The following is a 17144-nucleotide window of genomic DNA, read 5'->3' on the forward strand; positions in this document are numbered from 1 at the left end:
CAGTGACTCACCTTGGAGTGCACACCAAGTGAAGCAAAGAAGACCTGTCACCACCAAGCCCTGCTCAAACTGTAGCTTTATGAGCAAAACAAACCACCATGTTTTGGGGTAGTTTATTACCCAGTGATAGATAACCAAAAGAGGGGCAAGGTCCCCTGCGACACTGGACATTTCCTAACAGAATAAGTGGGGCCTGAAGAGAATTGGAACCTGCCTCTTAGCCTTTCACCAGTTTTCATAATTTGGGTTGATTCTTTATTCACTTTAGCTTTTTTCCTCTTGGTCCCAGATCAAGCTGTCCATGGGATATATCTCAAATGAAATTATGTGTGTATACGTGCAAAACAGGGTGTGTTATACAAACTTGAATTGTGGCTGCTACTTACTAATCAGATTTTACTTACACACACACACACACATATCTGTGTTCTCTCAAAAAACAAACAAACAGAAGGTCTGGCAATACTTGATTTGCATTCCCACATAACAGTAATTCACATGGGAAAATCGGGGTTTCTTCCATCCCCTCTACTCTTCTGCATTACAATACTGCCATTTCCACTTGAGTCTTGTCACTCTTTTACATTTGCTTCCTGACCTCTGTATGGATTTGGGTTTATGACATCTGTTTCACCAACAATTCTCTGCCTGGCTGGTTGGGATTTAGTCCAGGAGTTAAAATTCTATTGAAAAGAAGAGTCTTAATATCATCAGAAAAAATAAAAGTCAGAATAATAATAAAATAAAATATCTAAAGGTCAAGTTTTCTAATTAAATAAGAAAGAATGAAATAATATATACGGAAAGTAGCCACAAGGGAAGGTGACTTGGACATCAACTTAGGTTGTCATCAGTCCTCATACAGTTTAATGCCATTGCCCCAGAAGCAATGCTTTTTGTTGTATTGTTTCATGCAAAGTTCTCACTGGAAGTAAAATTACACGAAAATCAAAGTTTCCTAATGGAATCACATACACAATGTTGAAGAATGTTATTTACCTTTTGGTAGAGTTGCTGAAGATACCACTCACTGTACAAAGAATCTCAAATTAGTAAGTTTTGGGAGAAGATACAATTTCAAGTGTTGGAAAATGGAATCTCCCAACCTGGATGATCCAGCTGGAAATGATACGTTTCTTTTTATTTTTAGTGTCTGGGGTCTTTCATTTTATTAAAAAGGTTTTTAATAAATTTTCTTTCTACTTAACTGCTACGCATAATTTTTATTGTATATTATATGTCCTAAAATGAGTGGGCTGTGCTGAGCTGTGTGTGTGTTCAGTTGTGTCTAACACTTTGTGACCCCACAGACTGAAGCCCCAGGCTCCTCTGTCCCTGGGATTCTCTAGGGAACAATACTAGAGTGGCTTGCCATTTCCTACTCCAGGGGATCTTCCAGACCCAGGGATCGAACCAGTCTCACATTTCCTGCACTGGCATGCAAATTCTTTACCAATGCGTAAGAAAATGGAGTAGTAAAGGATTTCAGTCAACTGAGAAAATGACAATCCTTTATATATGAAAATAAAAATTCCATTTCCTTAGGAATAAAAATAGAGGAGAAAGTTCTACTTCTTGCTCATTAAATATATTGGGAAAAGGTCCATATCCAAAGCTTACTGAACAGTGCTATGTGTTCAGCAATTACTTAAGAAAAGTTCTACGTTTCAAAACCCATCTAAAGGCACTTGATTAGTTCTTATGTTATCTTTACAAAGAGCTACCCGCAGTGTGGGAATACTGTAGTTTAACAAACTATGTTTGTGGTGTGCCCCTTATAGCATGTTGAAACAGAGTTCTGCTTAGTCTTTCATTTGATATCAAACTGGATGGGCTTTCTAGAAATGCTACTCTTTGAGAAAAATAATATCAAGTTATCTTTAAAGTATACATGATTTATGATATCACTGAAGTAAGAATTTCCATGCTCCCTTCAACAAAACATTTAAGGATAGTTAAGGGGCATTTGATTCTGCCCATCCTAAAAAAAAGTAGACAAGCAAAAAGATGTGGCTCAATAGATGTTTAAATAAGGTACTGTCTACTTCATATCAGAAGAGAGCAAATTACTCAGCTAGTGAGGCCTGTGTTTGGGTCAAATTCTTGGTTTACAAATTTAATGTCTGAGATGCTGCAGGAGGAGTAAATTTATACGTCAATGACTTCAACAGTGTAATTCTCATAAAACTGTACTTTATTGGAGTTGTGCTTATTTGGGGGAGGAAAGGACTAATTTATGAAAAAATAGACAATGGAACGGTTTTAAAGTTTTTATTGCTGTCATTTTTAAAATTCCTAGCCAGAGTTAACAGCTCATTGCCATAATTAGCGTTAAAAATTAATGGCACAACATCGTGGCAATCAAACTTAGACATCAGAAATAAAATTACTGAGAAATGCTCTTTGGAATCCATCGGGTATATCGATTTTAATATCATCAAAGCCTAATATATAGCCAGAAGAACTAGCTTTAATATGTATTAAGAGACTTTTAGCAAAGGGTAGTATTTTTGGATGAATTTTGATAAGCAACACTATATTCACCACGATGTTATATCATAGTGGATAAGTGTTCAAATGTTGGTCAAAATCAAACAGACAAAAATGTCCAAAAACCTAAGCATCTAATCATTCCGATCATCTCAATTCTTTTTTTTATTTTTTTCCTATTCATTAAAATATCTGTGAACGGGCAACGTCTCTACTCTGGCTCTTTCAAAGCAAAACGGTAGCTGTCAATTTAATTTTGTTAGCTATTAAAGTAAGTGGCATCACTGACTCGATGGACAGGAGTTTGAGTAAGCTCCAGAAGTTGGTGATGGTCAGGGAAGCCTGGCATATTGCAGTCCATGGGGTCGCAAATGGTCGGACACGACTGAGCGACTGAACTGAACTGAAAGTAAGTGAAACGTTTTGTCACTTAATATGGGGTTTTGCCTGAAGACTTCAGGTTTTGTAGGTTTCTCAGCTTCCTAAACAGCTCCCAATAGCAAGTTCCTAAGGATTCTTGGGGACCTTTCATTCATTGCTGGCATGAGGTAGCTGACCCAGCCCCAAAGTTGGGAAGCTACAGAAAAGCCTTCTGAGATCCGCGATTCTAGACAGCTAGACAGCAAATGCCAAAACTCTCCGGTCCCTTCAACCCTGAGAGCCGCCCCGTAGATCCCCAAAGCCGGGGTCCCTCTCCTTAACCATCAGAGATGATGGGTAGTGCGTGGCAGGTGTGTACGTGGGCATGTACTAAGTGGGGCGCTGGGGACGGGAAAGTGTTCAGAGACGGAAAGCTGCCTAGGATTACCGTATTCCGCTTTCCGGGGGCCAGGCGGCGAAGTTGGGGACTCCAGCCCCAGGGGCCTTGGGTTCTGGGGTGCAAGAGAGGATCGCAAAGGGTAGCGGAAGCCGGGCTGGGGCTGCGGGGCTACGGGGGCGACGGCGTCCAGCCTCCGCCGGAGAGAAAGCCGGGTGGCCCGGGGTGCCTCCCCCAGCCGCGCCTGCCTGCCCGGAATCCGGACCGGCCAGGGGCTCGGAGGGGCGGCTGCAGGCGGGTATACACGCGCTTACCTGGAGGTAGGGCCGCCCGCGGGCCACCCCGCCCACGACGATGTCTGCCGCGGCCATGGCCCCGGTGGGCGAGAAGCCGAAGCCCACGTAGCCGGCGGTCCGCACCTCGAGGCGGAAGACGAGCTGGCCGCCCCGCAGGCCCCACTTCAGCCAGTACTTGCCCTCGGAATCGAGGAGCGTGCGGTGCGGCAAGGGCAAGCCCGAGCCCCCCGCCGCCGCGCGGGGGAATAGCCCCCACAGCAGGAGCAGCGGCCAGCGGCACATCCTCAGGCGCGTCCAGCCCACGGGCACCTGGGCTCCCGCCGACTGCAGCGCGGAGGGCGCACGCGGAGCGGCGGCGCGAGCAAGCGGCCTGGGACCGCCCCCCGGCCTGCCTGCCGGGAGGGGCCGCAGAGTCTCGCTCCCCCTCTCAGTCCCGGGCGGTCCGCGGGCTGAGTGCCCCCGACTCCATCCGCGACCCGCCCTCCCGCCCCATCCACCTGCCGCCCCGCGCCCCCGACTTGGTCCCCGAGGTCGGATTCAGTGGGGAGCGCAGTGACGGGCGTCCTGGAAGAGGAGAGGAGGAGGTGGAAGCTGAGGACGGGGGTCGACAGAAAAGGAGCGCGGAGAGTGCTAGAGCTTGCCTGGGCAGTGTGGGCACGTCGCGGGGAACAGGGGTGGGGATCCCAAGGGAAAGACTAAGAGACTGCTGAGGAAGGGCAAGTTTAGCTTAGCAGAGGAGGGGAGGATCTGAATGATCAGAGGGATAATTCTGGGTTTGATGGACAGCAAGTGAGAGAAAGTCCCGTCCAGGGTAACTGCTTAACATCTCTATATTCGCTGCATTGAAAACCATTGTAACTAGCGATGTCCTTAACCCCACGGTTCACCTCCTCCAGCGCATTTGGTTCCTGACGCCAGGAGTCAGTGCCCTGAGGCTTGCCTCTTTATATCTGGTTTTTGTTTGATTTGGTTTGGTTTTGACAAATTCTGCCAAAATACTCAGCTATCAGCAGAGTAGGTCAAGGCTGAAGCATCATTTGGGAGTTAAATTTTAATTTGAAGTCTTCCTACTATTTCAAGTTCTGGCCATAGTCGTGTTTGTCAAAAAGTGTTTTTTGCCTCTACTTTTACCCATATCACTCCTGTCTTCAGAATGCTAATTACTCAGTGTAACTGCAAATTACCTTCTTTATTTATTCATTTATTTATATTCTGCCCTGTTTCAGAAAACGTTCTAAGGTGGCTCATAAGATACAAATAATACAGAATATACAAATAAGAGCGGATATCAGATAAAAACAGCATGGGCAAGAAGAATATACAAACGGTGCTATTTGCTCTGCATTTGGAAGCTCCACACAAGCTGCCTACTTTCTCTCTTAGATTCATGTTTCAGCCTGTTTTTTCTTGCTCTTGTTTTCTCTTCCAGTTCCTCTTCCCGTGATTTTTCCCAGAGTTACCAGCATGCATCAGAACTGTGCTCTCCCAAAGATTCAGGCATATTTGACTAATTCCAGAAGGCAAACTTCCAGTGGATCTGCTTACCAGGGAGTTCAGGGAATTGCTTGAGAACGGACTCATCTCAAGGAGAGAGGGGACAGAAATCTATAGGTTTAGCCAATGACAATAGACCAGAGAAGAGTGGTGTTGAAACCTTAGGACAAGGCAAGAAATAAAAGAGCCTGTGAAGACTTAAAGGAACTGACCCGTTGAGAGTAGCCACAGTAGCTCACTGGGCAGACATCAGAGGCAGCAACATCAACTTCAGCAAACTAAGAATTTCATCCTTAGAACTGAGATTTTACAAGCACAGGCGTGTGGTTACTGCTATGGCTCTAGCCAGGAAGAGAACAGGAATATGGAGAGAGGAACAAAATGATGGACACAGAGACCAAGAAGAGTCAATCCTGGGACTACAGGAAACACAGGGATTTCAAGGGAGTTATGTCACTCCAGAATGATCAAAGGCAAACTTCCTCTTTGGTGACCCTACTTTTTATTCCTAGCATAGAGGAGCCTGGAACATGTGGTTACATCTACTTCCTTGGTGGGGGGAGGGGTGTTATATAAATTCCAAATTCACATCTAGAGTCTGATCCCTGTTTATTGTTCTGGCTTTACCTTCCATCAATCACTCTCATATCACTCACCCATTTCCCACTAGAAGGACACATAAAAATTGCCTCTAGAATCCTAAAAGAGAGCCCCGCTGTCTCCCGTCACTCTGCCTTTTCAGATTGCTCACGCTCTGCCACACTTGCCTTTTCTTCCCTCCATTCTTTGAAGTATTTTCTAATCCTCCTTCCCACATTTCCATCAGATTTCGTTGACCCTTACCCAGTGGTACTGATGTCCATGGAATGTTCTCTTCAGACCTCGTGATGGTACTCCTAACATTTCAGTGTCTGTCTATAGACAGTTTCCTTCAGCAGCCTTTTAGACCAGAAACAGATTCTGGTTCCTTATTCTAACCCATTGCCTAGAATATGGACCACCATGCAATAGGTGCTTAATAAATACTTGTAGGAAGAATAAATAGATGCATTTCAGATCCTCCTGGAAGCATCCTCTTAACAAAGATGGGCTGTGGAGGGAAAGCTTAGCCCCCTAGATGTGATTGAATGCTCTGCTCTGCCCTGGTATTAAGGCCAAAATAGAAAAGACGACCACACACGAATATACAAAAGAGAGTCTTAAATGGTTTTATTCTTTCATCAAGTAAGATTGTTGAATGTGAAGTTATTGCCTGTTGCTTGTCTGTAACTGGCATTGCATCTAAAGCACCCTGAGTGCTCTGCTGCTGCTGCTAAGTCGCTTCAGTTGTGTCCAACTCTGTGTGACCCCATAGACAGCAGCCCACCAGGCTCCGCCGTCCCTGGGATTCTCCAGGCAAGAATGCTGGAGTGGGTTGCCAGTTCCTTCTCCAGTGCATGAAAGGGAAAAGGAAAAGTGAAGTCACTCTGTCGTGTCCGACTCTTAGCAACCCCATGGACTGTAGCCTACCAGGCTCCTCCATCCGTGGAATTTTCCAGGCAAGAATACTGGAGTGGGGTACCCTGAGTGCTCAAGAACTATTAAAACTAATAGAATCATATTGAGATTAGATCAACAGAAATTATTAGCATAATTCATCTTCAAGAGATCCATTCTGCCTTGCCTTGAATTACCCCAGTAAATGAAGACAAAAGAGACAATTTTATCTAAGTGTGACGCTGCGTGGGTTCCCTGGATAAAAATCATCTCCCCATTCAATTTCATAAACTCTCAGTTTCCCAATTGGAAATTAATTACTGTACAACTGCTTGTTTTAAATCCCTAAAGAAAGCAGGAAGAAAGCACTGGTCCATTAAAAACTCAGGCTATATGGCCAAGAAGAGAATAAAATCAGTAGCAAGGGGTTTCAAATTTATTTATTCACTATTGTTTTTGTAAAAATAATACTTCTTTCTTATTTAAAGCTAAAGGTCAGGAAATGCAGGAAAATATGAGTAAGAAAGTAAACTTAAAAAAAATCACCTGAAATTCCACCTTCCAAAAATAACCCTTGTATGCATTCCAAGAACATCATTCCAGAACCTAGTGCCATTAAAACCTTGAAGGAAGAGCCTGTTGAATAGGAATTTGTGAAGAAACAGGTGAATTAATTTTGCAAAACTCCACTTGAAATAAAGAATGACTCTAAGCATGCCAGTTCCAGTCACATTTTTTTAGGTTTTTTCTCTATACATGTATCTATAAAAGAAACAGAAAAGAGATAAAACTGGAGATTCAGTGAGGTCTGACTTGAGTTCAGTACATTCAACCAAATTACTCATTCTTAAAAATGAGTCATTTTCTCACACTTTTCAATCAGGAATTTTAAATGTGATGTTTATTTTGAATCCTCACCCATTCTGATACACAGCTTGCCATCAGCCAGTGTGACTGAATCCATGCTGGGCTTCCTTACCTTGGAACCCTTGCTGCTGTGGAAGGTTTATTTATATTTCCACATTTGTCAACTGCAAGGAGGGGGAGGAGGATGGAAAAATGAAAGCTCAAGAGACCCTAACAAGCCAGTGCAAAGTCCTTGGTATGAACCAGGATTGTCTAAACGAGGTTATTTCTTACTTAAATATGGGAGTATCATAATTTTCCTGTCTACTTGTACCTAAGGTGCAACAATAAGACTAAATATTTATAAAGTTCTTGTCTTCTAGGGAGCTCAAAGAAAAATATTTATATAAGTGATCTCAGCAGTTCTCCAGCAAATAGGGAAGCTGAAGCATTTTCTCATTTTTGTCTATTCACTAAGCCTCTTGTGTGGATAGGCTTAGTTAATACACAAAAGTTGGTCACTGGTTCAAGTTAACACTGTGAGTCTGTGGTAGGAAAGCCAAAAATAGAACTTTGGTTTCTTTCTTTCTTTTTCTTTCTTTTAAACTATATACTTTCCCTAGCTCTCACCTCATATTCAACAACAAAAAATAATTTTTAAAGCCTCTATGTCATCATCATGAAACTTTCAGTTGGTCTGTTATTTTTCACATGAGCAAGATGCCATGATCTGCTATTAGCCCAATATTATATTCCTTATCTTAATAATGGATGATACCAATGAAGACAGTAGTGTGGGTGAAGAAGGTGAGGCCATAGTGCCTTTACTTTCATTATTAAAGAATTGAAATGGGTTTCACTGAGTTCTTGAGGTTACTTTGAAAGTAAGTGCCAGTTGGGATTGAAAAATCACTTTTAGGCTCTTCCATATGAAGATAACACAAGAAAACCACTTTCTCTTGGCAAAATCTGCATTTTGGTATTATCTATAAATTATGCTCTGAAATAAAACTGTTGCAACTAGAAAAGTAATAAAATATTCTTAGAAGAAAAAAATAATCATACTTGGGGCTTCCCTGATGGCTCAATAGTAGAGAATCTGCCTGCCAATGCAGGAGACATGGGTTCCATTCCCTGGTCTGAGAAAATCTCACATGCCACAAAGCAACTAAACCTACCGAGCCTGTGCTCTAGAGCCCGGGACCCACAAGTACTGAGCCCATGGGCCACAACTACTGAAGTCCATGAGCCATAGAGCCCAATGCTCCACAACAAAAGAACCTCTTCATCTCTTCTCTTTGCCTTCCAATGAGTTTATGGAAGTTAACAAAGCTAGTGGAGGTGATGGAATTACAGTTGAGCTATTTCAAATCCTGAAAGATGAGGCTGTGAAAGTGCTGCACTCAATATGCCAGCAAATTTGGACAACTCAGCAGTGGCCACAGGACAGGAAAAAGTCAGTTTTCATTCCAATCCCAAAGAAAGGCAATGCCAAAGAATGCTCAAACTACTGCACAATTGCACTCATCTCACACGCTAGGAAAGTAATGCTCAAAATTCTCCAGGCCAGGCTTCAGAAATATGCGAACCATGAACTTCCAGATGTTCAAGCTGGTTTTAGAAAAGGCAGATGAACCAGAGATCAAATTGCCAACATCTGCTGGATCATCAAAAAAACCAGAGAGTTCCAGAACATCTATTTCTGCTTTATTGACTATGCCAAAGCCTTTGACTGTGTGGATCACAATAAACTGTGGAAAATTCTGAAAGACATGGGAATATCAGACCACCTGACCTGTCTCTTGAGAAACCTGTATGCAGGTCAGGAAGCAACAGTTAGAACTGGACATGGAACAACAGACTGGTTCCAAATAGGAAAAGGAGTACGTCAAGGCTGTATATTGTCACCCTGCTTATTTAACTTATATGCAGAGTGCATCATGAGAAATGCCAGGCTGGAAGAAGCACAAGCTGGAATCAAGATTGCCGGGAGAATTATCAATAACCTCAGATATGCAGATGACACCAACCTTATGGCAGAAAGTGAAGAAGAACTAAAAAGCCTCTTGATGAAAGTGAGAGAGGAGAGTGAAAAAGTTGACTTAAAGCTTAACATTCAGAAAACTAAGATCATGGCATCTGGTCCCATCACTTCATGGCAAATGGATGGGGAAACAGTGGAAACAGTGTCAGACTTTATTTTTCTGGGCTCCAAAATCACTGCAGATGGTGATTGCAGACATGAAATTAAAAGATGCTTACTCCTTGAAAGGAAAGTTATGACCAACCTAGACAGCATATTAAAAAGCAGAGACATTACTTTGCCAACAAAGGTCTGTCTAGTCAAGGCTATGGTTTTTCCAGTGGTCATCATGTATGGATGTGAGAGTTGGACTATAAAGACAGCTGAGCGCCGAAGAATTGATGCTTTTGAACTGTGGTGTTGGAGAAGACTCTTGAGAGTCCCTTGGACTGCAAGGAGATACAACCAGTCCATCCTAAAGGAGATCAGCCCTGGGTGTTCATTGGAGGGACTGATGTTGAAGCTGAAACTCCAATACTTTGGCCACCTCATGCAAAGAGCTGACTCATTGAAAAAGACCCTGATGCTGGGAAAGATTGAGGGCAGGAGGAGAAGGGGATGACAGAGGATGAGATGGCTGGATGGCATCACCAACTCAATGGACATGGGTTTGGGTGGACTCCGGGAGTTGGTGATGGACAGGCAGGCCTGGCGTGCTACAGTTCATGGGGTTGCAAAGAGTCCGACACGACTGAGCAACTGAACTGAACTGATGAGATGTGATGTCTGATTTGTGAGGAGTCCTCTATAAACTTTTGGTTAGAAGAAAGATTTCCATCGATAGAAAAAAGGTTGAGGAGCACCAGAACTCTAAAGTCAGAAAGCTTAACAAAATTGTGATTTTTATAGAAGGAACATTTTATTATAAAATTAAGAAATTCTATTTGAGTCAGTTCTAGTGAGGTAGATGAAGCTTGAGCCTGATATACAGAGTGAAGTAAGTCAGAAAGAGAAAAACAAATGTCATATTTCAATCATATGTATGGAATCTAGAAAAATGGTACTGATGAACCTATTTGCAGGGCAGGAATAGAAGTATAGACAGAGAACAGATTTGGACACAGCTGGGGAAGGAGAAGGTAGGACGAATTGGGAGAGTAGCAATGAAACATATACATTACCATATGTAAAATATTAATAGATAGCTAACGGGAAGTTGCTGTGTAGAACGGGGAGCTCAACGTGGTAGTCTGTGATAACCTAGAGGGGTGGGGTAGGGTGGGGGTGGGGAGAGGTTCAAGAAGGAGTGTACATCTGTATACTTATGGCTGATTTACGTTGGTGTATGGTAGAAGCCAACACAATATTGTAAAGCACTTATTCTCCAATTAAAAATAAATTTAAAAAATAATAATAAAATAAAAATTGTTCACCAAAAAATTAAGAAATCATACTCAAATATTTGTTGTTCAGCTGCTAAGTTGTATCTGACTCTGAGGCCCCATGAATTGCAGCACTCCAGGCTTCCCTGTCCTTCACTATCTCCCGGAGTTTGCTCAAACTCATGTCCATTGAGTTGGTGATGCCATCCAACCATCTCATTCTCTGTCACCCCCTACTCCTCCTGCCCTCAATCTTTCCCAGTATCAGGGTCTTTTTCAATGAGTTGGCTCTTCTTATCATGTAGCCAAAGTATTGGAGTTTCAGCATCAGTCTTTCCAGTGAATATTCAGGGTGGATTTCCTTTAGGATTGACTGGTTTGATCTCCTTGTTGTCCATGGGACTCTCAAGAATCTTCTCTAGCACCACAATTTGAAAGCATCAGTTCTTCAGTGTTCAGCCTAATTTATGATCCAACTCTGACATCTATACATGATTATTGGAAAAATCATAGCTTTGACTAGACGAACCTTTGTTGGCAAAGTAATGTCTCTGCTTTTTAATATGCTATCTAGGTTTGTCATAGCTTTTCTTCCAAGGAGCAAGCATCTTTTAATTTTGTGGCCACAGTCAATGGCCACAGTGATTTTAGAGCCCAGGAAAATAAAGTCTGCCACTGTATCCAATTTTTCCCCATCTATTTGCCATGAAGTGATGGGACTGGATGCCATGATCTTAGTTTTTTGAATGTTAAGTTTTAAGCCAGATTTTTCACTCTCTCCTTTCACCCTCACCAAGGGTGATGTCATCTGCATATCTGAGATTGCTGATATTTCTCATGGCAATCTTGATTTTAGCTTGTGATTCATCTTGCCTGGAATTTCACATGATATTCTCTGCATAGAAGTTAAATAAGCAGGGTGAAAATATACAGCCTTAATGTACTCCGATGTCAATTTTGAACCAGTCCGTTGTTCCATGTCCAGTTCTAAATGTTGCTTGTTGACGTGCATACGGGGGAAGGTAAGGTGGTCTGGTATTCCCAACTCTAAGAATTTTCTACAGTTTGCTGTGATCCACACAGTCAAAGGCTTCTGAGTAGCCAATGTAGCAGAAGTAGATATTTTTCTAAAATTTCCTTGCTTTTTCCATGATTTAAAGAATGTTGGCAACTTCATCTCTGATTCCTCTGCATTTTCTGAATCCAGCTTGTACATCTGGAAGTTTTCAGTTCACATACTATTGAAGCCTAACTTGAAGGATTTCGAGTATTACCTTAGTAGCATGTGAAATGAGCACAATTGTATAGTAGTTTGAACATTCTTTGGCATTGCCTTCCTTTGGGATTGGAACGAAAACTGACATTTTCCAGTGTTCAAATATTTAATAGAAAGAAATGTTCACAGTATACATTCTCTAATGGAGAAGTTTTTGTTTGTTTTTTTTTAGTCAGTCTTTTGTGAATAGCCACCAGAATTTATAAACTTCTGCATTTTTACCAATGATTAAAAATTATCAGGTCTTCCCTGGTGGCTCAGTGGTAAAGAATTCCCTTGCCATTGCAGGAGACATGAGTCCAACTCCTGATCCGGGAAGATCCCTTGTGCCATGGAGCAATAAGTTTGTGCACCACAACTACTGAGCACAACTATTGGAGAAGGCAATGGCACCCCACTCCAGTACTCTTGCCTGGAAAATCCCATGGACGGAGGAGCCTGGTAGGCTGCAGTCCATGGGGTTGCTAAGTCGGACACGACTGAGCGACTTCACTTTCACTTTTCCCTTTCATGCACTGGAGAAGGAAATGGCAACCCACTCCAGTATTCTTGCCTGGAGAATCCCAGGTACGGCAGAGCCTGGTGGGCTGCCGTCTATGGGGTCGCACAGAGTCGGACACGACTGAAGCGACTTAGCAGCAGCAGCATTGTGCTCTAGAACCCAGGAGCTGCAACTACTGAACCCATGTGCTGCTACTGAAGCTCCCGCACCCTGGAGTCCATGCTCTGCAACAAGAGAAGTTACCGTAATGAGAAACCCTCACACTGCAACTGGAGAGTAGCCCCTGAGGCAACAAAGACCCAGCACAGCCAAAATAAATAAATTAAATTATAAAAATTATCAAAGCCGTGGAAGTTCATGAGAAGATGAAAAGATTTTCACATGTATAGTAGAGCAAAACCTTCCTAAGAAACCATCATGATTATACAACCCTGTAAATGAATACTTTCTCAATTCCTTAAGGGATTAATCCCTTTATTTTTTATTTGAAATTCATGAATTTTTCATTTAGATTGCATCCCAGGATGCTGTTTTATTCATTTATTCATTATACTTTTGAGAACCTATTGTGTGCCTGTACTTCTAGATGCTGGAGATACTGCTGAACAAAACTCATTAAAAAAATTCCATCCCCTCATGGAGCTTGCATTTTAGTGATTAGATCAGGAAGCATTAGAAGAAGAATCAAATTATAGGTAGTCAAAAAACAGACAAGTTTTTGAGGTGGATAAAGCACACATTTTTCTTTACTATAAAACCATTTGTGAAATATTGTCACTTTCTTATTTTGCTGCTGCTGCTAAGTCGCTTCAGTCGTGTCCGACTCTGTGCGACCCCGTAGACGGCAGCCCACCAGGCTCCGCCGTCCCTGGGATTCTCCAGGCAAGAACACTGGAGTGGGTTGCCATTTCCTTCTGCAATGCATGAAAGTGAAAAGTGAAAGTCCTCCACTCTCCTGAATAAATTGTGTTGAAATGGTTTGTTCCATGTGGTAAGAATTATCAGAACATGAAGAGCAAGTAAAACAAAGCAAAATTTTGGGGAAGAGTATTTACATAAGAGAGAACTGCATCAAGAGACTCTTAGTGGAGACAAGACACAAAGTAAACCACCATAAAGAAATAATGCATCTAAAGAAACAAATGGAGATGTGCCATTCTGAGCAGGATTAGAGGAGAATGAGAATGAAATGCCAGTGCATTTCTTTATGTGATTACCCCAAAGTAGAGCTGTTTAAACTTATCAAATTAACTTACTAGGAAGCAAATTCAATCAACAAAATGAATGTTTAGGTATGACACTTTTAATCATTAGCTGTGTAAATATTTTTATCTCCTCTGGTCTTATATTTACTCAAATTACTTGACATACAATCACTCTTTGGGTCCCCCTGTTTCACCTCACTTCTAAAGTCTTATTTCCTCTATGTCCTGACATCACTCTCTAGACTACTGCCTTGGCAACACATACGAACACCCACAAACAAACTTGATTAAATACATCTCCAATTTCATCATATATTTCATACCACATTTTTGTTAACTTAAAATTTTTTTTTGATTCGAGGATAATGGCTTTACAATTTTGTGTTGTTTTCTCCCATACAACAGCACAAATCAGTCATAACTATATATATATATATATATATATATATATATACCCTGCCTCTTGAGCCTCCTTCCCACCCCCTCATTCTACCCCTCTAGGTCGTCACAGAGCACCAGGCCAGGCTCCCTGTGTTAGGTAATAGCTTCCCACTAGCTATGTATTTTATGTCAATGCTACTTTCTAAATTCGTCCCACCCTCTCCTTCCCCTACTGTGTCCACAAGTCTGTTCTCTATGTCTGCATCTCCATTCCTTCCCTGCTAATAGGTTCATCAGTACCATTTTTCCAGATGCCATATATGTGCATTAACATGTGGTATTTTTATACACATGTTTAAGAACATCTATATGTAAGGGAATAGCTGTATTTGTCCAGAAAACATATTTCTTTCCAATATCTTCCTCAGATGCTAAGTTGTGTCTGATTCTTTGCGACTCCATGGACTGCAGCACGCCAGCTTCACTGTTCTTTACCATCCCCTGGAGTTTGCTCAAATTCATGTCTGTTGAGTCAGTGATGCCATCCAACCATCTCATCCTCTGCCTCCCCCTTCTCCTCCTGCCCTCAATCTTTCCCAGCCGAGGGTCTCTTCCAATGAGTAGGCTCTTTGCATCAGGTGGCCAAAAGATTAGCGCTTCAGCATCAGCATCAGTCCTTCCTAATATCTACCTTATCCATTTTTGCAAAAGTTAAAACTCAGTTGCTGAGTCTACATTTGAAAACAAAATACAATTTTTAGGACCACAGTAGAAATTGAAATCTTTCTTTTCAAGCCCATATTTTTCCTTAGCCAGTTATTGAGAATCTTCTGAATACCCTGAAAAATATGATGAAATAATCTCTTTACTCCCTCACAATCATAGTCTATTTATCAAATTGAAATGTCTGATTTAAATAGGTTCAGGTTCAGATTGTAATGCACTATTTCGGTGTTTTCAAATACAGCTGCACTTGGCTTTGCAGCATAGAGAAGATTACATTGAAAGCATTTTTCAAATGGCATATACTTTTAATGTATGGTATTGAATTAAATAAACCCAGCTTGTGATGATAGTGATGAAAGTAATCATAGTCACTTATGATTCTTTTTCTCTCCATCCCTCCTTCTCCCCGCCTTTTGTCTCCCTCTCTCCCTCTCCCTTCCTTGTTTAATTTCTACAAGCAGAACATACCTAAAGGTAACAAGATATTAGTTCAATATTTTAGAAAAAGAAGAGCATGGACTTTGGAGCAGAGGACCACCCAGAGCTGAATTTCAACCTTGCCACTTGCCAGCTGTGCAACCTTTAGGGACTTTGTTAACTTCTCGGTGCCTCATTTTTTATCCCTTATAAATTGTAGATAAAATTAATAGTTATCTCATAGGATTGTTAGGATCAAATGAACTCATAAATTCCTTAAAACCTGGCACTAGGAGGTACTATTTAAGCACATGTTAAATAAATAAGCCTAAAGACAAAACTGTTCTTCACTTAGAAATAATTTCTCTAGAACAAAACTGTGGAAAGTTAGTCAAGCCACCCAGTTTTTTTTACCTTCCACACTTCACCAACCTTGCCCAACAAATATATTCTATTTCAAGAAACTGAAATTGATTCCTTCTTGTCTATTTAATTCACATTTGTAAACAAACATTCCAGAAGTTAGTGTTTCCATTCCACTGGTCATTAACAGAAGGCAGGATTCCTTCTGAACTTAGATGACGTTGGAGCAGCAGAGGGGAAAGAGAGAAAAGTATAGCAAAAGTGACTAAAAGTGAAATACAGGAAAGTAGCAGAAAACATTTAAAAATCTATAATTAAAAGCATGCACAGAGTCCTGTTGACCTCGGCTGACTCCAATAACAAAGTTATAAGAGAAGTGGTCTAACCTTAACAGTAAATACAGAGGTGAACAGCTCCGGGGCAATCACATCAAAGGAAAGGGAAAGATCTGGTACAAAGGGGCCCCACCCAACTTCCCGGGTTTGACATCATTTTTCTAGCAGACAAACCAAACAAGCAGTTTTGACCCTAAATGCAAATCTTCACCAACCCTGGTAGATGAGCCTGCAAATGATGTTACAGGCAGTTCCTCTTGAAGATCAAGGAGCACAGAGAAATCAGAGGCAGATCTTTCATTCCCTTGTCTCTTGAGTAGTGACTTCTTGGGACCCTTGAGTTTGACTGGGATGAATAAAGACCCTCTCAGACTTGCAGACTTCCCCTGAGGCTTTTGACATCACTCACCAAGCACTTGCTTTCTATGAGCAGCATCATGTTGCCCTCTGACCTAGTTCCTGAAAGTGTTCTGAGACAGCTATTCATTTGTAGGAAAGTTAAAATACCAGTCTGGGGACCTAGGAAATCGTTTTGAACTAGTCAGTAATTCTGAAAATTTTAAATATGAATTTTTGGATTATTTTTTATTGTTCTTTAATTCCCAGTTTACTAAATCGCTATTCAAGTCTATACTGAAAAAAAACCCAGCCAAACAAGCAAAAAATAAAACACAAAAGACCAGAAGGGGTAAAATATGTAGCAAGAAACAAGCCAGAAGTATTTTTTTTATTTACGTTTATCAAGAAAGGAATTGTAATTTCCTTTGAGGTCAATAGAAATGTAATTTCTCTGTACGGTAGAGAAAGTTGGTTCCATAGGGTTATGCTAACAGTATGGCGTCTGACCTTCTTGGGATAATTCTCCTTACCTAGAATCAATCACCAGCTTTGTTCTGAATGTACCTATTTCAGAGCACAAAAATCTTTCTAATTAATTAATTTAAATTATGAAAATTTCTTGGCACAAAAAGACATAAAGAATAATATAACACACTTCTAAGTAAAGATGGTTAACCACACACTTGATTTCCTCCTGGACTAACATGGGTTTTCAAAGCCCTGCGTCCACAAAGAAAAAGAGAATGTTAGGGCAGGAAAGAGCAGCAAAGTTTTGGAAACTATAAATCCTATGGATCAGTGGTGACCAACTTAGCATATCTGAGAAAACAAAACAC

The 17144-nt window shown here is 41.4% G+C and overlaps 1 protein-coding gene across 1 annotated transcript in view; it reads right to left on the bottom strand.

Annotated features, from left to right (window-relative positions):
• The window catches only part of MOXD1 (monooxygenase DBH like 1), a 93461-nt gene extending 89364 nt beyond the window's left edge, over nucleotides 1-4097 (bottom strand). The window contains exon 1 of the mRNA XM_081530545.1: nucleotides 3562-4097. Coding sequence (XP_081386671.1) covers nucleotides 3562-3825 — 264 coding nt within the window. The 5' untranslated portion in view covers nucleotides 3826-4097. The remainder of the gene's footprint in view (nucleotides 1-3561) is intronic.
• Between the last annotated feature and the right edge of the window lie 13047 nt (nucleotides 4098-17144).

This window comes from Giraffa tippelskirchi, chromosome 9, assembly GCF_054371585.1.
Source record: "Giraffa tippelskirchi isolate mGirTip1 chromosome 9, T2T-mGirTip1v1.2.pri, whole genome shotgun sequence".
NCBI classification, from domain to species: Eukaryota; Metazoa; Chordata; class Mammalia; order Artiodactyla; family Giraffidae; genus Giraffa; species Giraffa tippelskirchi.